This window comes from Oncorhynchus gorbuscha, linkage group LG12 (genome assembly GCF_021184085.1).
Source record: "Oncorhynchus gorbuscha isolate QuinsamMale2020 ecotype Even-year linkage group LG12, OgorEven_v1.0, whole genome shotgun sequence".
Taxonomy (NCBI): domain Eukaryota; kingdom Metazoa; phylum Chordata; class Actinopteri; order Salmoniformes; family Salmonidae; genus Oncorhynchus; species Oncorhynchus gorbuscha.
Genome location: NC_060184.1, coordinates 13522580 through 13547104, shown reverse-complemented (window position 1 = coordinate 13547104; position 24525 = coordinate 13522580). Strand labels below are relative to the sequence as shown.

General features: G+C 43.0%; 1 protein-coding gene across 2 annotated transcripts in view; it reads left to right on the top strand.

Moving 5' to 3' along the window:
• Positions 1–24525, top strand: part of LOC123990547 (glutamate receptor ionotropic, kainate 2-like) — a 177407-nt gene that overhangs the window by 96758 nt on the left and 56124 nt on the right. For both annotated transcript variants that reach the window (XM_046291142.1, XM_046291143.1), the window contains exon 9: positions 20485–20628. In XM_046291142.1, coding sequence (XP_046147098.1) covers positions 20485–20628 — 144 coding nt within the window. The remainder of the gene's footprint in view (positions 1–20484; positions 20629–24525) is intronic.

Below are 24525 nucleotides of genomic sequence, written 5' to 3'. Positions count from 1 at the left end.
TATTCTCCCAGACATTCTCCCAGTCAATAGCATCATCGTCAACAGCCAAATGATCTACCCATGCTTTATCCACTGAAAGATCTTTCTGCTTTAATAGTTGAAGATGAGAATAAATATGGTAGCAGACACAAAACAGACACATAACTGGAAAGACTGGTGGTAAATACACTAATGTGGTAATGCAAGTTTACTATTACACTTCTGTCATTGTAACACAAACCTAATCTTTGGATTTTTGCCATTCCATGGGTTTATTAGTCATTCCCCAATAGCCTACTGGTGGAAGGAGTGGAATCATTATGCTCAGGAAACTGATACGTGGCAACACATTCACCTTTATGGAAACGACCCTGGTTTGTAAAGAAGCAGGTAACTTCTCCAAAACGGTTAAATCTCATTCAACCTCCTTGTACATTTTCTCATAATTAAACTTCACCAGACCATGCAGAGATGTTTGTATACCAATACCCAAATAAGTGAACTATGTTTTCATAGGAATTGTTGAGGGAAGTGAAACTTTCTTGGCCAATTCATTAAGCAATATGTTTTTTAATGCTGATTTTGTCCAATTTATCTTATACCCGGACAGCAACTTGAATTCTTCAAATATGGATAATAAAGATGAGATTGAATTCTGAATATAGGAGGACAATTGTATCAGTATCAGAGAAGCAATTACATTCTGCCTTAGAGGTAGTGCTAACGGCTCTATTAACAGAATGTATAACGTTGAGGATAGGCCGTCCCCTTGTCGACATCCCCGAAAAATAGGGAATGGACCTGAGGGTATGACAGCACAAGACACCATAGCAACAGGGTTAGCATATAACACACTAACCATATCGGTAACATTATTTTCCCAAAATGGCAGCCCACAATTACTGCCATTCAAGCCTGTTAAAATGTATTTCTCGGCATCCATTGTAGAGACAGCACAGCACACGGTGTGTCCAATTGTTGTGTTTCATGAACTACCTGCATTAATCATCTGACGTTGTCAGCTGCAAGGCGACCTCTCATAAAACCTGACTGGTACATCTGGTACATCTGAATCAACTTATGCAAATACTTTTCCATCTGTAACGCCAACATTTTTTAAATCTCATTTTTGTTCAGAGTGAATTAAAGATATCGGAAGATAATTTGCACAATCTGTGTGATCTTTACCTTTCTTTGGCAGCAGAGAGATTAATGCAGAGTTAGTATGCTTATGAAAAAAATACCTTGTCGATGGCTGGATGAATTGACTCCAATAATACTGGTCCTAAAATGACCCCAAAATGTAGTAACAGTTGAGGTGGAATGCCATCCGGTCCAGGTGATTTGTAGTAACAGTTGAGGTGGAATGCCATCCGGTCCAGGTGATTTGTAGTAACAGTTGAGGTGGAATGCCATCCGGTCCAGGTGATTTTTAGTAAATGTTGAGGTGGAATGCCATCCGGTCCAGGTGATTTGTAGTAAATGTTGAGGTGGAATGCCATCCGGTCCAGGTGATTTGTAGTAAATGTTGAGGTGGAATGCCATCCGGTCCAGGTGATTTGTAGTAAATGTTGAGGTGGAATGCCATCCGGTCCAGGTGATTTGTAGTAAATGTTGAGGTGGAATGCCATCCGGTCCAGGTGATTTGTAGTAAATGTTGAGGTGGAATGCCATCCGGTCCAGGTGATTTGTAGTAAATGTTGAGGTGGAATGCCATCCGGTCCAGATGATTTGTAGTAACAGTTGAGGCGGAATGCCATCCGGTCCAGGTGATTTGTAGTAAATGTTGAGGTGGAATGCCATCCGGTCCAGATGATTTGTAGTAAATGTTGAGGTGGAATGCCATCCGGTCCAGGTGATTTGTAGTAAAGGTTGAGGTGGAATGCCATCCGGTCCAGGTGATTTGTAGTAAATGTTGAGGTGGAATGCCATCCGGTCCAGATGATTTGTAGTAACAGTTGAGGCGGAATGCCATCCGGTCCAGGTGATTTGTAGTAAATGTTGAGGTGGAATGCCATCCGGTCCAGATGATTTGTAGTAAATGTTGAGGTGGAATGCCATCCGGTCCAGGTGATTTGTAGTAAAGGTTGAGGTGGAATGCCATCCGGTCCAGGTGATTCGTAGTAAATGTTGAGGTGGAATGCCATCCGGTCCAGATGATTTGTAGTAAATGTTGAGGTGGAATGCCATCCGGTCCAGGTGATTTGTAGTAAAGGTTGAGGTGGAATGCCATCCGGTCCAGGTGATTTGTAGTAAATGTTGAGGTGGAATGCCATCCGGTCCAGGTGATTTGTAGTAAAGGTTGAGGTGGAATGCCATCCGGTCCAGGTGATTTGCCCTTTTTAGCATCTTTCAGTGCTGACTCCAGTTCCTCTAATGAGATGGGTCGGCCCAGATCCGCAGATCGCTTCTCATCCAGTACGGGCAAATCAAGTTGATTGAAAAACTGCTTGCGTTTGTCTGGTTCAAACTGGATAGAAGATTTATATAACTCCTGGTAAAAAGACTGAAATGTTGCATTCATTTCCTGTGGATCAGAAAGTAAGCCTTTAGATGGGGATTGAATAGATTCTATAGAAGTACAAGATTCACTTGTTCAATTTTAAGACTAGAAGCCTGCTTGGTTTGCTCTCATTAAAATAATAGTTCTGCCTCACTCTATTCATGATGAACTCAGCTCTCCTCCTTAATAAATCATTCAGTTTCAGTTTATCCACCCTCAAATCATTGCTGACATTATTAGAGTAATTCCTTTTCAGATTCTGTTCAAGTCATTACAAATGTTTCTCCGATAACTTGATTCTGTGATTCCTGACTTTATTGAGCTGTGATGCAAAATATATGTCTCTGATTAACCCTTTAGTAGCCATCCATGTAAACTTTGGGTCCTCTACAGTGTCCTGGTTTTCTGCTAAGAATTCCACTACTTTAGCTTGAAATTCAACCACAAACAATTTGTTTTGAAGAAGGGTCGTATTAAAACGCCAAAGTTTTGTTTTATTCACCTTAAAGCTCACATCCACTTGGGTAACCAGGGGATTATGCTCTGAAAGAGTCACAGGCAATATTTGTATTGGCGCGACGCACATACTTAGAGTCAGGGCGCAACTTTGGTTTCAGAAGTGAGGGAGACATCATTTTTTTAAATGTGTCTTATTTTCTTCAGTCGGATAAACACTCCAAAGAGCCTACACGACCGCTTGGAGGCTTCCGCATGGTCCTAATGCACGCAGTTGCCTCGTTTTATGTCACATTCCAATCATAAAACTGGGGTGGACATAAATGCAATTCTTTTTTTCTTTTTTTCACCTTTATTTAACCAGGTAGGCTAGTTGAGAACAAGTTCTCATTTACAACTGCGATCTGGCCAAGATAAAGCAAAGCAGTTCAACACATACAATAACACAGAGTTACGCATGGAATAAACAAACATACAGTCAATAATACAGTAGAAAAAAAGTATATATACAGTGTCTGCAAATGAGGTAAGATAAGGGAGTTAAGTCAATAAAGAGGCCATGGTGGCGAAGTTATTACAATATAGCAATTAAACACTGGAGTGAAAGATGTGCAGAAGATGAATGTGCAAGTATAGATACTGGGGTGCAAAGGAGCAAAATAAATCAATAAATACAGTATGGGGATGAGGTAGTCGGATGGGCTATGTACAGGTGAGCTGATCTGTGAGCTCGTCTGACAGCTGGTGCATAAAGCTAGTGAAGGAGATATGAGTCTCCAGCTTCAGTGATTTTTGCAGTTCGTTCCAATCACTGGCAGCAGAGAACTGGAAAGGAAAGGCAGCGAAAGAGGAAATGGCTTTGGGGGTGACCAGTGAGATATACCTGCTGGAGCACGTGCTACGGGTGGGTGCTGCTATGGTGACCAGTGAACTGAGATAAGGCGGGACTTTACCTAGCAAAGACTTATAGATGACCTGGAGCCAGTGGTTTGGCGACGAGTATGAAGCAAGGGCCAGGCAACGAGAGCGTACAGTTCGCAATGGTGGGCAGTGTATGGGGCTTTGGTGACAAAACGGATGGCACTGTAATAGACTGCATCCAATTTGTTGAGTTGAGTATTGGAGGCTATTTTGTAAATGGCATCGCCGAAGTCGCGGATCGGTAGGAAGGTCAGTTTTACGAGGGTATGTTTGGCAGCATCAGTGAAGGAGGCTTTGTTGCGGAATAGGTAGCTGATTCTAGATTTAATTTTGGATTGGAGATGCTTAATGTAAGTCTGGAAGGAGAGTTTACAGTCTAGCCAGACACCTAGGTATTTGTAGCTGTCCACATATTCTAAGTCAGAACCGTCTAGAGTAGTGATGCTGGACAGTAGGGCAGGTGCGGGCAGCGATCGGTTGAAGAGCATGCATTTAGTTTACTTGCAGTTAGAGGCCACGGAAGGAGAGTTGTATGGCATTGAAGCTCATCTGGAGGTTAGTTAACACAGTGTCCAAAGAAGGGCCAGAAGCACACAGAATGGTGTCGTCTGCATAGAGGTGGATCAAATAATCACCAGCAGCTAGAGCGACATGATTGATGTATACAGAGAAGAGAATCGGCCCAAGAATTTAACCCTGTGGCACCACCATAGAGACTGCCAGAGGTCTGGACAACAGGCCCTCGGATTTGACACTCAATCAGAGAAGTAGTTGGTGAACCAGGTGAGGCAGTCATTTGAGAAACCAGGCGAGGCAGTCATTTGAGAAACCAAGGAACCAAGCCTGTGAATGTGGTGAGTCGAAAGCCTTGCCCAGGTCGATAAATACGGCTGCACAGTATTGTCTTTTATCGATGGCGGTTATGATATTGTTTAGGACCTTGAGTGTGGCTGAGGTGCACCCATGACCAGCTCTGAAACCAGAGAGAAGGAGAAGGTACGGTGGGATTCGAAATGGTCGGTAATCTGTTTGTTAACTTGGCTTTCGAAGACCTTAGAAAGGCAGGGTAGGATAGATATTTGTCTGTAGCAGTTTGGGCCTAGAGTGTCTCCCCCTTTGAAGAGGGGGATAATCGCGGCAGCTTTCCAGTCTTTGGGAATCTCAGACAATTCAAAAGAGAGGTTGAACAGGCTAGTAGTAGGGGTTGCAAGAATTTCGGCAGATCATTTTAGAACGAGAGGGTCCAGATTGTCTAGCCCGGCTGATATGTAGGGGTCCAGTTTTGCAGCTCTTTCACAACATCAGCTATCTGGATATGGGTGAAGGAGAAATGGGGGAGGCTTGGGCGAGTTGAAGTAGGGCATGCAGGGTAGTTGACCGGGGTAGGTGTAGCCAGGGCGAAAACATGGCCAGCTGTAGAAAAATGCTTATCGAAATTCTCAATTATAGTGGATTTATAGGTGGTGACAATGTTTTCTAGCCTCAGTGCGGTGGGCAGCTGGGAGGTGTTCAAATTCTCCACGGACTTTACAGTGTCCCAGACCTTTTTTGAGTTTGTGCTACAGGATGCAATTGTCTGTTTGAAAAAGCTAGCCTAAGCTTTCCTAACTGACTGTGTATATTGGTTCCTAACTTCCCTGAAAAGTTGCATATCACGGGGACTATTTGATTCTAATGCAGTACACCACAGGATGTTTTTGTGCTGGTCAATGGCAGTCACATCTGGAGAAAATCAAGGGCTATATCTGTTCCTGGTTACAAAAAAATTGAATGGGGCATGTTTATTTAAAATGGTTAGTACGTCACTTTTAAAGAATAACCAGGCATCCTCTACTGACGGGATGAGGTCAATGTCCTTCCAGAATACCCGGGCCAGGTCGATTAGAAAGGTCTGCTCACTAAAGTGTTTCAGGGAGCGTTTGACAGTGGTGAGGGGTGATCGTTTGACCGCAGACCCATTACGGAGGCAGGCAATGAGGCAGTGATCGCTGAGATCTTGGTTGAAAACAGCAGAGGTGTATTTGGAGGGCAAGTTGGTTAGGATGATATCTATGAGGGTGCCTCTGTTTACGGATTTGGGGTTGTACCTGGTAGGTTCATTGATAATTTGTGTGAGATTGAGGGCAACAAGCTTAGATTGTAGGATGGATGGGGTGTTAATAAGCATGTCCCAGTTTAGGTCACCTAGCAGCACAAGCTCTGAAGATAGATGGGGGGGGGCAATCAATTCACATATGGTGTCCAGGGCACAGCTGGGGGCAGAGGGTGGTCTATAGCAATCAGCAACGGTGAGAGACTTGTTCCTGGAAAGGTGGATTTTTAAACGTAGAAGCTTGAATTGTTTGGGTACAGACCTGGATAGTAAGACAGAACTCTGCAGCCTATTTCTGCAGTAGATTGCAACTCCACCCCCTTTGTAAGTTCTATCTTGTCGGAAAAGGTTATAGTTAGGGATGGAAATTTCAGGGTTTTTGGTGGTCTTCCTATGCCAGGATTCTGACACGGCTATGACATCCATGTTGACAGAGTGTGCTAAAACAGTGAATAAAACAAACTTAGAGAGAAGGCTTTTAATGTTAACATGCATGAAACCAAGGCTTTTACGGTTACAGAAGTCAACAAATGAGAGCACCTGGGGATTAGGAGTGGAACTCGGCACTGCAGGGCCTGGATTAACCTCTACATCACCAGATGAACAGAGGAGGAGTAGGATAAGGGTACGGCTAAAGGCTATAATAACTGGTTGTTTAGTACGTTCGGAACAGAGAGTAAAGGAAGCAGGTTTCTGTACGCGATGGAATAGATTCAAGGCATAATGTACAGACAAAGGTATGGTAGGATGTGAATAAATTGGAGGTAAACCTAGGCATTGTGTGATGATAAGAGAGATATTGTCTCTAGAAACATTTAAACCAGCTGATCTCGCAGCATGTGTGGGAGGTGGAACTAACGGGTTGGCTGAGCCGTATTGAGCAGGGCTAGAGGCTCTACAGTGAAATAAGACATTATCACTAACCAGAACAGCAATGAACAAGGCATATTGACATTAGGGAGAGGCATGCGTAGCCGAGTGATCATAGGAGTCCAGTGAGTAGTTAGGATGGCTGGAGACACGGGGATTCAGACAGCTAGCAGGCCAGGGCTAGAAAGCTAGCAGAAGGGACTTAGAGGGACATCACGATGGAGGAAGTTTGTTATAGCATCCTCGTGCGGTTACGTCGAATAGACCAGTTGTGATGGAGTAGTAGGGTTCCGTGTAGCAAAGGGGTTCAGTCCAATTGGCAAAATAGGTATAGTGGCCCAAGAAATTGGCCGATGGACCTATTCCGCTAACAGTCCGATATGCTCTAGATTGCTAGCGGGCCGCGGCTATCAGGCTAGCAGATGGGCATTCAGGGGACGTCATGACGTAGGAGCCAGTTGAATAACCCCCTCGGGCAGATTACGTCGGTAGTCCAGTCGTGAAGAAGCTCCGTACCAGCAATAAAAGGGGTCCGGACCAATTGGCAAAATAGGTGTGGTAGACCTGGAGTGGCTGATGGACCTCTTCAGATAGCCGGGAGAAGGCCTAGCATGGGCTAGCTCCAGGCTAAATGGTGCTTGCTTTGGGACAGAAACATTTAGCCGGGGGTAGCCACTCAGATTGCAGCTAGCTAGCTGCGATGATCCAGGTGAAAATGTTCAGAGCTTGCAATAAGAATCTGGGGATATGAAGAGAAAATAGGTCTGTATGCTCTGGTTTGAATCGCGTTGTGAAAATTGCAGAGAGTTTTCTGAGCTAGAGGTTAGCTGATGACCGCTAGCAGTGGTTAGCTGATGACTACTAGCTAGTAGCAAGTTAGCTGGCTAGCTTCTGTTGGGGGATTCCTGTTCTGAAGAAAATAAAAATACTTTAGAAAAAAGCAGATCCGCACCACATTGGGTGAGGCGGGTTGCAGGAGAGTATTTTGAAGTTGAGGTTTAGAAAAATATAAAAAAGGATATGCGAAGAAAAATATATAAAAATATGTATACATGGGACACGACAGGATGAGGACAAAGACGTCTGACAGCTACGCCATCTTGGAAAACTCCAATGTAGGGGGGGAAGACCCCCCCTCTTTGTTTCTGAGAAGCATGACATCCACACAACGTAGCTATGTAGTAGGTCTCCAGAACTTGGGCCTGTCCCTCCTAAATAAAATCTATTCCAATCAGGTTATCCAAACAAAATAACTAGAAAGCAAAAAAAATAAAGGCGATATAACCAAGAGAAATGACACTTGTGAAGCTGTGCAGCCAAACTTGAAAATAAAACCTACAGTGGTTTAGGGAAACAGGGACACAAAGACGTGGTTAATGTTAATCACCCAACCCCTACTAATCACGTTCCAACTTCAACATACCTCCATATAAATATCAATAAAACATTAGGTAGTCCAATGTTTGCCACAAATCCAGGGGTTGAAAAAGTGAAGACATTACCATATTTTTTAAAATCTGGTACTTAATAATAATAATGAAATCAAATAAAGCATCCAAAGTAAAGTCAACAGGTTGAACTATCCCCCAGCTCTAGCTAGGCAGCTAACTACACGTTAGCTAGCCGCTTAGCTATATCTTTAGCTCCCAGTTGCTCCCATTTCATTCTGGGACTCCATGTCATCCTGCAGCTCAATATTAGGAAGGTATTCTTAATGTCTTGGACTCTCAGTGTATATGTATGTTGGTTCTGATCATAGGGAATAAGACAGTGACAAAGCGAGTGATGGGGAGCTTGAGGACAGCTAGAGTTAGAGTAAGGAAAATGTACTCCACAATGATACAATAATACAAAATACGCATTTTTATTTAAACCACATTTTGAACTATTCAAATGGTATTTTGAGACACTAAAAACTGGCTTTGGCGCAGGCATTTACATTATTGTTACCTAAACCAATTACACATCATTTCTTATTTTCATTTTCAAGACCGTAAAAATGTGTATTTTGACTGGACAGCTGACAAAAAAAAAACATCATCCTTTAATTTTGTTGTTTAACCTACACTAAAGGAAGGCATGGGTTTCAGTTTCAATGAAACCACTGTTACAAAATGTGCAGACACGTTTATCAAGGGGAGTGTTTGTGTATCGACCAGTTTCAATAGCAAGAGACACCACTCCACATCTAAAATTTACAAGCTTTGATATGGATGAAACGATACGTACAGACGGTTCTGTCACAAAAGGTCATTTAAAAGGCAGTGGATGCTCAGATTGTCACTTTCGGGTTAGTCTATCAGCTGGTATCACTTCAGTTCAGTGCTCTCTTATAAATGCTGATTCAAAAGCATTACGGTCATTTCTAGAATACACTGTCTGTTATCAGTGAGCTGAGTCATATGGATGGAGTTAAAAAGCCTTTGACATGGTAAAGCCTTTGACATGGCATACACAAAAACATTGTTGCAGTTGCAACAGCACTAGCCCATAAAAATGCAAGTTTACATGCTGTACGGGTCGGGGCGGCAGGTAGCCTAGTGGTTAGAGCGCTGGACTTATTACCGAAAGGTTGCAAGAGCTGACAAGGTAAAAATCCACTGTTCTGCCCCTGAACAAGGCAGGCAGTTAACCCACTGTTCCTAGGCTGTCATTGTAAATAAGAATTTGTTCTTTACTGACTTGCCTAGTTAAATAATGGTAAAATTTAAAAAATGGCATGCTGCAAAATCGCTGCCAATTTTTTAAACAAATACATAGCCACTGCAGTAGAGTTTTCCAGCTATGTGATTGTGACCACACACACAGTCCCCCCCTCTCCCCACACACACAGTCCCCCCTCTCCCCACACACACAGTCCCCCCTCTCCCCCACACACACAGTCCCCCCTCTCCCCACACACACAGTCCCCCCCTCTCCCCACACACACACAGTCCCCCTCTCCCCACACACACAGTCCCCCCTCTCCCCACACACACAGTCCCCCTCCCCCCCCTCTCCCCACACACACAGTCCCCCTCTCCCCACACACACAGTCCCCCCTCTCCCCACACACACAGTCCCCCCTCTCCCCACACACACAGTCCCCCCTCTCCCCACACACACAGTCCCCCTCTCCCCACACACACAGTCCCCCTCTCCCCACACACACAGTCCCCCCTCCCCCCACACACACAGTCCCCCCCTCTCCCCACACACACAGTCCCCCTCTCCCCACACACACAGTCCCCCTCTCCCCACACACACAGTCCCCCTCTCCCCCCCCTCTCCCCACACACACAGTCCCCCTCTCCCCACACACACAGTCCCCCTCTCCCCACACACACAGTCCCCCCCTCTCCCCACACACACAGTCCCCCCCTCTCCCCACACACACAGTCCCCCTCTCCCCACACACACAGTCCCCCTCTCCCCACACACACAGTCCCCCCTCTCCCCACACACACAGTCCCCCCTCTCCCCCCACACAGTCCCCCCTCTCCCCACACACACAGTCCCCCCTCTCCCCACACACACACAGTCCCCCCTCTCCCCACACACACAGTCCCCCCCTCCCCACACACACACAGTCCCCCCCTCTCCCCACACACACACACCTCTCCCCCCCCTCTCCCCACACACACAGCCCCCCCTCTCCCCACACACACACCCCACCCCCCCTCTCTCCCCACACACACACAGCCCCCCTCTCCCCACACACACACAGCCCCCCTCTCCCCACACACACACAGCCCCCCCTCTCCCCACACACACACAGCCCCCCCCTCTCCCCACACACACACAGTCCCCCCCTCTCCCCACACACAGTCCCCCCTCTCCCCGCACACTCCTCCCCCTCTCCCCACTCACACCAGCAAACAAACACACAGGGGCAACAAAGAGACATACATATTGACAGGCTGTGTAGATAACACTGACCTCTCTCAAAGCTCTGGGGATAAAAGAATCAACAGGGATGGATGAATATCAGATCATCTGATCTGGGCTTTGACACCAGAGGGCTCAAACTCCAAAGCAACGCCGACAGTGGAAGATTGGCAGGGGGCTGAATGCTGACTCTCTTTTTACCCCATTCTTTCTGTCTCTTTTCCTCCCTTCCTCTCTTCTTATATCTCTGTCCTTCTGTCTTTCTTGCTCTCTGTCTCTCCCTCCTTCCTTCCCTCCCTCTCTATTGCTATTGCTCCCTCCTTCCCCCTATCTCTCTCCCTCCCCCTCTCTCCTCTCTTCTCGAGCTGTCTGTCAGATAACACATGGGATTCTTTGTGCCCAGAGAGATAAACTAGAAAAGGAGAGTAGCAGAGTTGTGCCGAGGCTGAGACGACTCCCTGCTGTTCACCCCGGCCTTCTGCCTGACCCTCCTCTGACAGATCCATTTACACTGACAGCTCGAAAGGAGCTACGCCCTCAATAGCTTCAGTTAAATTGGAGTTTGGAAGTGGATGATTTCAATAGTTCATATGATATATGGTAGAGGCGGGAGGGAAATATCTAAACGGGATCCTTGGGACGTCCCAACTCTGACGCCACCCCATTGAAGTTGAAATGTAAAATGGCTAAGGTAAGGGTTAGGGTTAGGGTTAGGGTTAGGGGGTTAGGGTTAGGTAAGAGATATAGTTAGGGTTAGGGTTAGGGTTAGGTAAGGGATATAGTTAAGGTAAGGGTTAGGGTTAGGTAAGGGATATAGTTAAGGTAAGGGTTAGGGTTAGGTAAGGGATATAGTTAAGGTTAGGGTTAGGTTAAGGGGAGGGTTATGGTTTATCATGTATAAAATGAAATTAGACACGATAAAGGTTAGTTAGCAGTAAACCCAACAGCACTTTTCAAAAAACAAGGGAGAGCATAGATGTCATGTAAAGAATGATCTGTATTCAGAAATGATTCAGCTTGCATTCAGAATCAAACCATAATTCCCTGAAATCAATACGCTCAGTCTCTGAATCACAAATGAAGTCACATTTTTGTTTTAGTTCAGAAACAATGTCTGTCTTCCAATGAAAGTAACTGTTCAATTACGATCATTCCAAAACCAGAAGAAATCACAAATAAGTAAAACATTCAAATAATCCAGCTGTGAGAAATGAAACAAGTATTGATGTGACCTCTTCACTTGATAGTCTTCATAATAATCCAAAGGAATGAAAAGTCCACATAGAAAACCACCCAAACATATAAGTAGGCCTTTTTAAAACTATACTGTACACGCTTTTTAAAACTATACTGTACACGCTTTTAAAAACTATACTGTACACGCTTTAAACTATACTGTACACGCTTTAAACTATACTGTACACGCTTTTTAAAATATAAACTATACTGTACACACTTTTAAAAACTATACTGTACACGCTTTTTAAAACTATAAACTATACTGTACAAGCTTTTTAAAACTATACTGTACACGCTTTTTAAAACTATAATGTACACGCTTTAAACTATACTGTACACGCTTTAAACTATACTGTACACGCTTTTTAAAATATAAACTATACTGTACACACTTTTTAAAACTATACTGTACATGCTTTAAACTATACTGTACACGCTTTTTAAAACTATACTATACACGCTTTTTAAAACTATACTGTACACGTTTTTTTTAACTATACTGTACACGCTTTTTAAAACTATAAACTATACTGTACACGCTTTTTAAAACTATAAACTATACTGTACAAGCTTTTTAAAACTATACTGTACACGCTTTTTAAAACTATACTGTACACGCTTTAAACTATACTGTACACGCTTTAAACTATACTGTACACGCTTTTTAAAATATAAACTATACTGTACACACTTTTTAAAACTATACTGTACACGCTTTAAACTATACTGTACACGCTTTTTAAAACTATACTATACACGCTTTTTAAAACTATACTGTACACGTTTTTTTTAACTATACTGTACACGCTTTTTAAAACTATACTGTACACACTTTTTAAAACTATACTGTACACGTTTTTTTTAAACTATACTATACACGCTTTTTAAAACTATACTGTACACGCTTTTTAAAACTATACTGTACATGCTTTTTAAAACTATACTGTACACGCTTTTTAAAACTATACTGTACACGCTTTTTAAAACTATACTGTACACGCTTTTTAAAACTATACTGTACACGCTTTTTAAAACTATACTGTAAACGTTTTTTTTTAACTATACTGTACACGCTTTTTAAAACTATACTGTACACGCTTTTTAAACTATACAGTACATGCTTTTTTAAACTATACTGTACATGCTTTTTAAAACTATACTGTACACGCTTTTTAAAACTATACTGTACACACCTTTTAAAAGTATACTGTACACGCTTTTTAAAACTATACTGTACACGCTTTTTAAAACTATACTGTACACGCATTTTAAAAATATACTGTACACGCTTTTTAAAACTATACTGTACATGCTTTTTAAACTATACAGTACACACTTTTTAAAACTATACTGTACACGTTTTTTTTTAACTATACTGTACACGCGTTTTAAAACTATACTGTACACGCTTTTTAAAACTATACTGTACACGCTTTTTAAAACTATACTGTACACGCTTTTTTAAACTATACTGTACACGCTTTTTAAAACTATACTGTACATGCTTTTTAAAACTATACTGTACACGCTTTTTAAAACTATACTGTACATGCTTTTTAAAACTATACTGTACACGCATTTTAAAAATATACTGTACACGCTTTTTAAAACTATACTGTACATGCTTTTTAAACTATACAGTACACACTTTTTAAAACTATACTGTACACGCTTTTTAAAACTGTACTGTACACGCTTTAAACTATACTGTACACGCTTTTTAAAACTATACTGTACACGCTTTTTAAAACTATACTGTACACGCTTTTTTTAAACTATACTGTACACGCTTTTTAAAACTATACTGTACACGCTTTTTAAAACTATACTGTACACGCTTTTTTAAACTATAATGTACACGCTTTTTAAAACTATACTGTACATGCTTTTTAAAACTATACTGTACACGCTTTTTTTAAACTATACTGTACATGCTTTTTAAAACTATACTGTACACGCTTTTTAAAACTATACTGTACACGCTTTTTAAAACTATACTGTACACGCTTTTTAAAACTATACTGTAAACGTTTTTTTTTTAACTATACTGTACACGCTTTTTAAAACTATACTGTACACGCTTTTTAAACTATACAGTACACGCTTTTTTAAACTATACTGTACATGCTTTTTAAAACTATACTGTACATGCTTTTTAAAACTATACTGTACACACTTTTTAAAACTATACTGTACACGCTTTTTAAAACTATTCTGTACACGCTTTTTAAAACTATACTGTACACGCTTTTTAAAACTATACTGTACACGCTTTTTAAAACTATACTGTACATGCTTTTAAAACTATACAGTACACGCTTTTTAAAACTATACTGTACACGCTTTTTAAAACTATACTGTACACGCTTTTTAAAACTATACTGTACACGCTTTTTAAAACTATACTGTACACGCTTTTTAAAACTATACTGTACACGCTATTTAAAACTATACTGTACACGCTTTTTAAAACTATACTGTCCACGCTTTTTTAAACTATACTGTACACGCTTTTTAAAACTATACTGTACACGCTTTTTAAAACTATACTGTAAATATTTTTTTTAACTATACTGTACACACTTTTAAAAACTATACTGTACACGCTTTTTAAAACTATACTGTACACGCTTTTTAAAACTATACTGTTGTCACGCCTTGGTCATTGTATTTTGTGTTTTTGTTATATGTTTGGGTAGGCCAGGGTGTGACATGGGTTTATATGTTGTGTTTCGTTATGGGGTTTGTATTATTTGGGATCGCGGCTGATTAGGGGTGTTGTTAGGCTTGGCTGCCTGAGGCGATTCTCAATTAGAGTCAGGTGCTTATCATTGTCTCTGATTGGGAACCGTATTTACGCAGCCTGAGTTTCGCTTTGTATTTCGTGGGTGATTGTACCTGTCTCTGTGTTGTAGTCACCAGATAGGCTGTAATTAATATATAATAATAATATAATAATAGTTTCACGTTCCGTTCTGTTGTTTTTGTATTTAGTTTCAGTTATTTCATGTACCGCGTTTTTCATTCATTAAAGTCATGAGTAACCAACACGCTGCATTTCGGTCCGACTCTCTTCTTTCAACAGACGAACGCCGTTACAGAATCACCCACCACAATCGGACCGAGCAGTGTGTAAACTGGCAGAGACAGCTTCAGCAGAGAAAAGAGGACGTTATGGAAGGTAGAGGCATGGAGTATAGGACGTGGGAAGAAATCGACAGGTGGGCGGCCGACCCAGAGAGAGTGCAGGCGCCCGCCTGGGATTCGCTTCAGCAGTGCGAAGAGGGCTACAGGCGAATGGAGTCAAAAACGAAAACAACACGACGCAGAGCGAAAACCGAAAGTAACCCCCAAATATTTATTGGGGGAGAGCGCAGAGAGAGAGTGGCTGAGTCAGGAGTCAGACCTGAGCCTACTCTCCCTGTTAATTGTGAGGAGCAGCAATATAAGGACTTCTGGTCTTGGGAGATGATATTAGACGGAAAAGGACCCTGGGCTCAGCCTGGAGAATATCGCGGTCCCAAGGAAGAAATAGATGTGGCTAAAGCGGAGAGGCGCTGGTATGAGGAGGCAGCAAGGCAACGCGGTTGGAAGCCTGAAAAGCAGCCCCCATAAATTATTGGGGGGTGGCTAGAAGGGAGTATGGTTATGCCAGGTAGGAGACCTGCGCAAACTCCCTGTGCTCACCGTTGGGCTAGAGAGACCGGGCAGGCACCGTGTTATGCTATGGAGCGCACGGTGTTTCCAGTGCGGGTGCAGAGCCAGGTGCGGCACATACCAATATAATAATAATATATGCCATTTAGCAGACGCTTTTATCCAAAGCGACTTACAGTCATGTGTGCATACATTCTACGTATGGGTGGTCCCGGGGATCGAACCCACTACCCTGGCGTTACAAGCGCCATGCTCTACCAACTGAGCTACAGAAGGACCACATACCAGCCCTTCCTATTGGCCGGGCTAGAGTGGGCATCGAGCCAGGTAAGCTTGGGCAGGCTTGGTGCTCAAGAGCTCCGTGCGCCTGCACGGTCCGGTCTATCCAGAGCCACCTTCACACACCAGTCCTCCGGTAGCAGCTCCCCGCACCAGGCTTCCTGTGCGTGTCCTCGATCCAGTACCACCAGTTCCAGCACCACGCACCAGGCCTCCAGTGCGCCTCGCCTGTTCAGCGCAGCCAGCGCTTTTCTCCTCTCCTGCGCTGTCGGAGTCTCCCGCCTGTTTAGCGCAGCCAGAGCTTTTCTCCTCTCCTGCGCTGCCGGAGTCTCCCGTCTGCCCAGCTCCGCCAGTGCTCCCAGTCTGCCCAGTGCCGCCAGTGCTCCCAGTCTGCCCAGCGCCGCCAGTGCTGCCAGTCTGCCCAGCGCCGCCAGTGCCGCCAGTCAGCCCAGCGCCGCCAGACAATCAGCCTCTTCCAGATCTGCCAGACAACCAGTCTCTTCCAGATCTGCCAGACAACCAGTCTCTTCCAGATCTGCCAGACAACCCGTCTCTTCCAGATCTGCCAGACAACCAGTCTCTTCCAGATCTGCCAGACAAACAGTCTCTTCCAGATCTGACAGACAACCAGTCTCTTCCAGATCTGCCAGACAACCAGTCTCTTCCAGATCTGCCAGACAACCAGTCTCTTCCAGATCTGCCAGACAACCAGTCTCTTCCAGATCTGCCAGCCAGCCAGGATTTACCGGAGCCTACTACCTGCCTGAGCTTCATCTCAGTACTGGGCTTCCTCTCAGTACTGGGCTTCCTCTCAGTACTGGGCTTCCCCTCAGTCCCGGGCTACCCCTCAGTCCCGGGCTGCTTCTGTCCCGAGCTGCCCCTCTGTCCCGAGCTGCCCCTCTGTCCCGAGCTGCCCCTCAGTCCCGAGATGCCCCTCAGTCACGAGCTGCTCCTCAGTTATGTGGGGATCTGGGTGAGGACTATTAGGCCATGGTCGGCGGAGAGGGTGGATTATCCCAGGACGCGAAGGGGAGGAACAAGGACATTAATGGAGTGGGGTCCACGTCCCGAGCCGGAACCGCCACCATGGACAGACACCCACCCGGTCATTTTTAACTATACAGTAAACACTTTTTTTTAATACACTGTGAACCCCAAGTCAATTTGAACTCAAATGCAGTATGCTCTACCGCAGTTAGATTTTTGGAATTGCTTTGAATATCTGTGTTTTTGCATGTACATTCAGTGATTGATTGATTTATCTTATGCTACACAAAGATGAAATAAAATAAATTTTAAACATAACTAATCCAGTAATTTCATTTGATTTGATTCACCCGTTACTGAAATGGTTGTTCCAGTTTAAATGGCGTAGGTAGTCTCCTCACACTGTTCCTAAACCTGGCAGTCAGTATGAAAGCAGGTTGCGGGTGAATAGAAACGGTTGAATATCTTAACTCTGGCTGGATTCCAATAGGAATTACACATCATTTTGGAAGCCAGTATAATGTAACTTGCAGGTAGGGTTGCAAAATTCTGGAAAATTTCCCTGATTTTCTAGAAATCCCTATTGGAAAGAAGTTTGCAACCTAATTTGCAAGCCTGATGCCTGTAAACCATGAGTTTCATGGCCACTGTATTAGGTTAAAGCTAGGCCTCAAAATAAGGCCTAATGAAATCTTTAATGTACTGTCATAAAGAGTGTAACTGTAATGATAACATTCGCCTAGGAACTCTTGGTGAAGGCCACAGGACTGAAAACAAATACAGTCATGGGTGGTAACTCTACAAGTCACTCAGAAAGGCAAGACACTTGGAAATTATATTGGAGGCGTGGCTTAGTGGGGGGGTGACTCAAAATGTTTATGCTGACACAACTCAAATCTGGACCCCCTACAGCACAGGTGTCAAACTAATTTCACAGAGGGCAGAGTGTCTGCTCACCTGGTTTTCGCTCCGCCCTCCATACTGGATTGATGAATTAAGATTGACTAATGAATTAGTAAGGAACTCCGCTCACCTGGTTTTCTATGTCTTAATTGAAAGGAAATAACTAAAACCTGCAGACACTAGGCCCAACATGGAATGAGTTTGACAACCCTGCCCTGCAAGATCACAGTGACTCTATCGGTTTGATTAATGAATACAAAATCACTTTAAGAAGTAACTGTACTCAGATATAGTAAGTGCAATGGGTTTCCTCAGAAGTTTTGAGTAATGACAGCACATTGGGGTTTACACTGTATCAACAGTTTCCTAGTTACGAAGCTGTCTGACTACAACCTGTAGACAAGATGGCTTCCTTCCACTCAAACCAGGAAGTGAATATGGATGTGGCTATGGAGTGCCTGTGTTGGAACTCACAACGTGTACTCATAACAAGTAACCATAACAGCTTCCGACTGGGCACAGACGTAATTTCAGCATCTGGTTGATTCAACGTAAAATCAACAAACATTTGAACCATGTCTTTGGATTTAAGCCATGTCTTTGGATTTACGTTGATGACAACTCCCGTATGGGCTCGGGAGAGACGAAGGTTGAAAGTCATGCATCCTCCGATACACACCCCAACCTAGCCGCACTGCTTCTTAACACAGCGTGCATCCAACCCGGAAGCCAGACGCACCAATGTGTCAGAGGAAACACCTGGCAACCTTGGTTAGCGCGCACTGCGCCCGGCCCGCCACAGGAGTCGCTGGTGCACGATGAGACAAGAACATCCCTACCGATCAAGCCCTCCCTAACCCGGACGACGCTAGGCCAAATTGTGCATCGCCCCATGGACCTCCCAGTCACGGACAGTTACGACAGAGCTTGGGCGCGAACCCAGAGTCTCTGATGGCACAGCTGGCGCTGCAGTACAGCGCCCTTAACCACTGCAGTACAGCGCCCTTAACCACTGCAGTACAGCGCCCTTAACCACTGCGCCACCCAGGAGGCCTTATTACATGGAAATCCAATCAGTTTTTGCCCAGTGGGTTGTTGGTTACAACGTCTACTTCAGCCCTAAAAAGGTACGCACCACAAATCTGGAAATCACATGGTGCTTCTCTCTTGCATTCATTTTAGATTGAGGCGTACAGCTGGATTGAGAAACTATAATTTTGAAGTGTCATGTTGTCACTTTAAATATCAAGATGAAATCAGACACAATAATCCTGATTTGATCCCACAATCAGACAAGATCATATTTGCAATAGCACATAATTTACCTCTGTAGTGTATCTCCCCATCTAGGAGGATACATGGACAAAGTATTACTCAGAGAGGGAACATGATAGCGTGCCCACATTGCATCTATTTAGTGTGTCGTTTTGGAGTGGAGCTGACTGACACTGTAGCCCGTGTGCCATCTGCAGCAGCGCCCGCTCTGCCCTCGCTCTCCAGGGAGTGGGCACAGCTATCAGGAGCCATTAGTCTCCACAGTTACAGGCTGACCGGCCAAAGAGAGCTTCTCTCATTGGATGCGACACCGACTGGGCTATTCTAAAGGCTGTCGTTGGCTGGATAATCTTCTCTAGTCTCTACTCTCTCTTACACTGAGAGATAGTCCTCCTAAAGACATGCAGAGGGAAGTGGATGATTCAGCCGCTCTTTGTTTTCTTCTGGTTTACTCATGTTACACATTTGCAGCTAAGAGCTGAATTGCAGTTAACTGTATACAGTACATAGCCTGTGCAGTCCTACAACTTATTTAAATAATCCAGGTTGCCCACATAGACATGTGGCTGGAAGCACAAGAATAGAATACATTCATTACGATGCAGTTTATTTGACGATGCCATTTGCTCATGTCCCTCTCACTTAAATAGATGCATGATTCAGTGAATGTAATGGAATCATTTGCTGACGGAATAAGTATGCCATTATGTTTCTTGAGGGATGCTTCAAGATGTCATAATGTTCCAGCTACATCACAATACCAAGGGAGCCCATCAATTATTGGCTTTTATGAAGTATAAATATTCGGACATCATAATGGCCTCGATGAAGTAGGCCTACAGGCACTTGCAGACAGAAGTGACAGGCGTGGTGGCCCATTCATTTTCCATGAAGCCAATTCTATCCAGAAAGAGAGGTTGGTCCCTTGGAAGCTGCTCAGCCGAGGCAAGGAAATAGGATTCTGCTCTATTTTTTGAAGCGGTGCCATCTTTGTTGAGCAGGACCAGCTAACTTGCCACTCTAGCAAATCCTTGTTTTCTAATCTATTTTTGGGTTTATGATTTGTGTTGGATGTAAATAATTTTTTTATGCATGTTTATGATGTTATAGCGATTCACTTTACGCACATCGATAATGTTTGTTTATTTAGTTGCTATGGTCATCGTCGACTGTCACCCTTGTGTTTGAAGGCACTAGCCACTTTGACTAGAGGGACAAGTGGGTACTCAGCGAACATCCATAGCCCATAGCTCTGTATCTGCACAGCTCTTAATAATGATCCGATGTCATAATGCCTCATATGATGTAATCATGCTCTGTAATAACAATGCTCTTCATTTTGATGTAACCTTTTACACAGGTTGTCTCATGGAGATTTAATCAAATCTCTTTTGCAAGAGAAACCTTTTGTCTCATGATGTAATAACGCTCTGACATCACAACTACCTCTGTGCAGACGGACGCAGCGCTGATGTTCGACGCGGTGCACGTTGTGGCTGTGGCGGTGCAGCAGTCGCAGCAGATCACCGTCAGCTCGCTGCAGTGCAACCGCCACAAACCCTGGCGCTTCGGGGGGCGCTTCATCAGCCTCATCAAAGAGGTACCGTAGTGCCAAATGTTCAAGCTTCATTGACATACAGTATATGATGAATTGAGTGACTATGACTTCATGCAATCAAGCCATACTGTGTGCTGTAGTAGCATATACAACGTCAAATATACAGAGTATCTTTCATATATTCCTCCGAGTCTCTTCTATTCATTTGAATCCCATGCCCTTTGAGACAGCTTTACCTGTAAAGCACTGTGTACACATATTATTCATTCTGCTGCGCTGTAGCATTGTCAACACATACTGTACATGTTTGGCATGACAATGAATGAACACTGAGAGGAGTTAGCTAAAGCACAAACCGACTGGACCATCCAGCTACCAGCAGCATCCCTGTTTGACCCAACAAACCCTGAACTCTCGGACAGGAAACCAGGGGACAGTTCCATTTAAAATCAGTCAATTCAGGTGACACACTGGGCCTTTTCTAATCACCCCCTGGGTTAATGGAGCAGACCCCCCCACCCTCCCACCCCACATCTTCTGCTGAACACACCCCCTTTTCACCTTCAGTGGGTAATATATGCACCGTGTGAATCTGAGGCTGTGTTATCCTGTTTGTGTATGTGACGACATATCTGTGAGTGTAGATGCAGGTGTGTGTGTTACTATCCAGTGCCCTCCCTAATTATTGGGACAGTGAAGCTATTTTTCTTCTTTTGGCTCTATACTTCAACAGTTTAGATTTGAAATCAAACAACGACTATGAGGTTAAAATGCTGACTGTCAGCTTTAACTTGAGGGGATTTTCATCCATATCGGGTGAACCGTTTAGAAATATCAGCACTTTACAGGGGAGAAGTCTGTTGAAACTCCTAACCCAATTATGTTACACTCAAAAGAGGTGTGGAGAACATTACACAAGATATGTGGAATTTCACATCTTAAAGGATACTCATCACTGTGGCACAATCCTAGGCTACAGATAGGAGGGAAGTCTGTGTACTGAAAACGATGGCTAATGAAAGGAATTCATGCTATAGGTGATCTGTACAATGAAGAGGTTTCAATGTCGTACTCAGATTTGGTACAACAATATGATGTGGGAGACAAGGGACATTTCTGGAACTATGAGTTTGAATGTTTGTTAACCGGCTGTCAACAAAATCCAGGAAATAACCCAATAGTGGAGTATTTGGAATTACCCAAACTTAAAGCAGAATTATTTTACTCAATATTTAGCCATCTGCAGGGTAAAGACTGTAAAAACTTTTGAACAATATGGCAAACTGACCTTAAGTGTGAAATTGAGGATGATACCTGGTAGAAGATCTTGTCCAGCTCAGGGAGGAACATAAGGGAAGCCAGGAGGAGACTTACTCAATATAAGATACTACATAGGTTTTACTGGACCCCAACAAGGCTTCATAAAATGGGTCTGGCCAACAATTCTCTGTGTTGGAAATGCCAAGAAGACACTGGGACATTTTAACACACAGTATGGGAATGTACATTATTGCTACCTTTCTGGAAGGATGTTTTGAAATATCTGAAGGAATGGTTGTGGTTAACAATTCTAGTTTCCCCGAGAATATGCCTCCTGGGCATTAGAACAGAGTTAACTAAATTTGTGTAAAGTACTTAAGTAAAAAAGTACTACCTAAGTAGTTTTTGGGGGTATCTGTACTGTACTTTACTATTTATAATTTTGACAACTTTTACTTCACTACATTCCTAAAGAAAATAATGTACTTTTTACTCCATACATTTTCCCCGACACCCAAAAGTACTCATTACATTTAAAAAGGATTTTAGGATCGCCTAAAATGACATACCCAAATCTAACTGCCTGTAGCTCAGGACCTGAAGCAAAAATATGCATATTATTGATACCATTTGAAAGGAAACACTTTGAAGTTTGTGAAAATGTGAAATTAATGTAGGAGAATACAACACATTAGATCTGAAAAAAGATACAAACAAAAGAACATGTGTTTTTATTTTTTATTTTTGTTCCATCATCTTTAAAATGCAAATACTTTCAGATAGGAATCTAGGTGAAATTTAGATTTTGACCACCAGATGGCAGCAGTGTGTGTGCAAAGTTTCAGATTGATCCAGTGAATAATTACATTACTGCACAATATTTTGTATCAAGTCTGCCAGGAATTTGCCCAAATGTGTCGAATTGGTCAATTGATACATTTTCAAGTACATACCTACAGAGAACATACAAAAATGCTATGGTAATAAGAAAATGTAAGTTTACACACTCCCAGGAATGTCATACATGATGGATCACTAGCAGATACACTAACTTTCACACATCCAGATGGCCGGGGGGTTTATCAAACAAAACTATGCTATGCAAATCAGAGCAAGATTACTGAATGTAAGTACATTATTTCCTTTCAGAGGAGAATGTATCAAACCAGTTGCCATGATAAAAGTTTTTTGTTGTTGTGGACTCTCCTCAAACAATAGCATGGTATTTTTCACTGTGATAGCTACTGTTAATTGGACACTACAGTTAGATTAACAACAATTTAAGCTTTCTGCCCATATAAGACATGTCGATGTCCCAGAAAGTTGGCTGTTGTATACAACGTCATTTTTGTCACATTAGTGCACGTTAGCAACAACCGTCCCGGTTTAGGGACACCCATCCTGTAAAGGTTAATTAAGAGGACAGGAAAATGGTCCAATTCACACACTTATCAAGAGAACATCCCTGGTCCTCCCTACTGCCTCTGATCTGGCGGACTTACTAAACACAAATGCTCCGTTTGTAAAATATGTATGAGTGTTGGAGTGTGCCCCTGGCTATCTGTAAAATAACATTTTAAAAATTGTGCCGTCTGGTTTGATTAATATAAGGAATTTGAAATTATTTATACTTTTACTTTGATACTTAAGATTATATCAAAAAAATAATTTTAGACTTTTACTCAAGTAGTATTTTACTGGGTGACATTCAATTTTACTTGAGTCATTTTCTATTAAGGTATCTTTACATTTACTCAATTATGAGAATTGTCTACTTTTTCCACCACTGATCACTGTTGGTATGGTTACAGCAGCTAGAGTAATCCTCAGAATTAGGAAGGGTTCTGCCACTCCTACTTTGAAACCGTGGATAGATTCAATGTTGGAGGTAGCATCGCATGAACAAATGCTTTCTAGGATCACTGGTAGAAACAACAATTCTAGTCTGGACACATTTTATTTGTCGTGTTGTTTCTATGACTTGGAGGTGATGACTATTGCTTGTGAACCCATTTAGGTCTGTATTATAGTTTTGTTTGTTTGTAATAAATACAACTTTGTATAACAAAACAAATAAAAAATATATGTCCCCACATTTTAGAGAATCAAAGGTATTGGGACAAATTCACTTGTGTGTGTTAAAAGTAGTAAAACAAAATAGTGTTTAAATAATGTATTGTGTCATTTTGGAATCTGCACTTAAAACCTCAAAGTCATTGTTTGATTTCAAATCCAAAGTACAGAGCCAAAAGAAGAAAACATTTTTACTGTCCCAATAATTACAGAGGACACTGTGTGTGTGTGTGTGTGTGTGTGTGTGTGTGTGTGTGTGTGTGTGTGTGTGTGTGTGTGTGTGTGTGTGTGTGTGTGTGTGTGTGTGTGTGTGTGTGTGTGTGTGTGTGTGTGTGTGTGTGTGTGGGGGGGGGTCCTATCATGCATAATAGAGACAGAGATAAGGAAGACATCTCTACCTGTCTGCATAACCATATCTCAGCGTGTGTCTATATCAAAGCCCTGTTACATCTCTCGAACGCCAGTCACTAAAGGTCACTATGGTCAGCCATTCGCTTTGCAGACGAGAGCACTTTCATTGTGTGTGCTGTGTTATTGTAGGTCATTTACAGAATGAACCATTGTACTTTCTTCCCTTCCTCTCTCCCTCCTCCCCTCCTCCCTCCC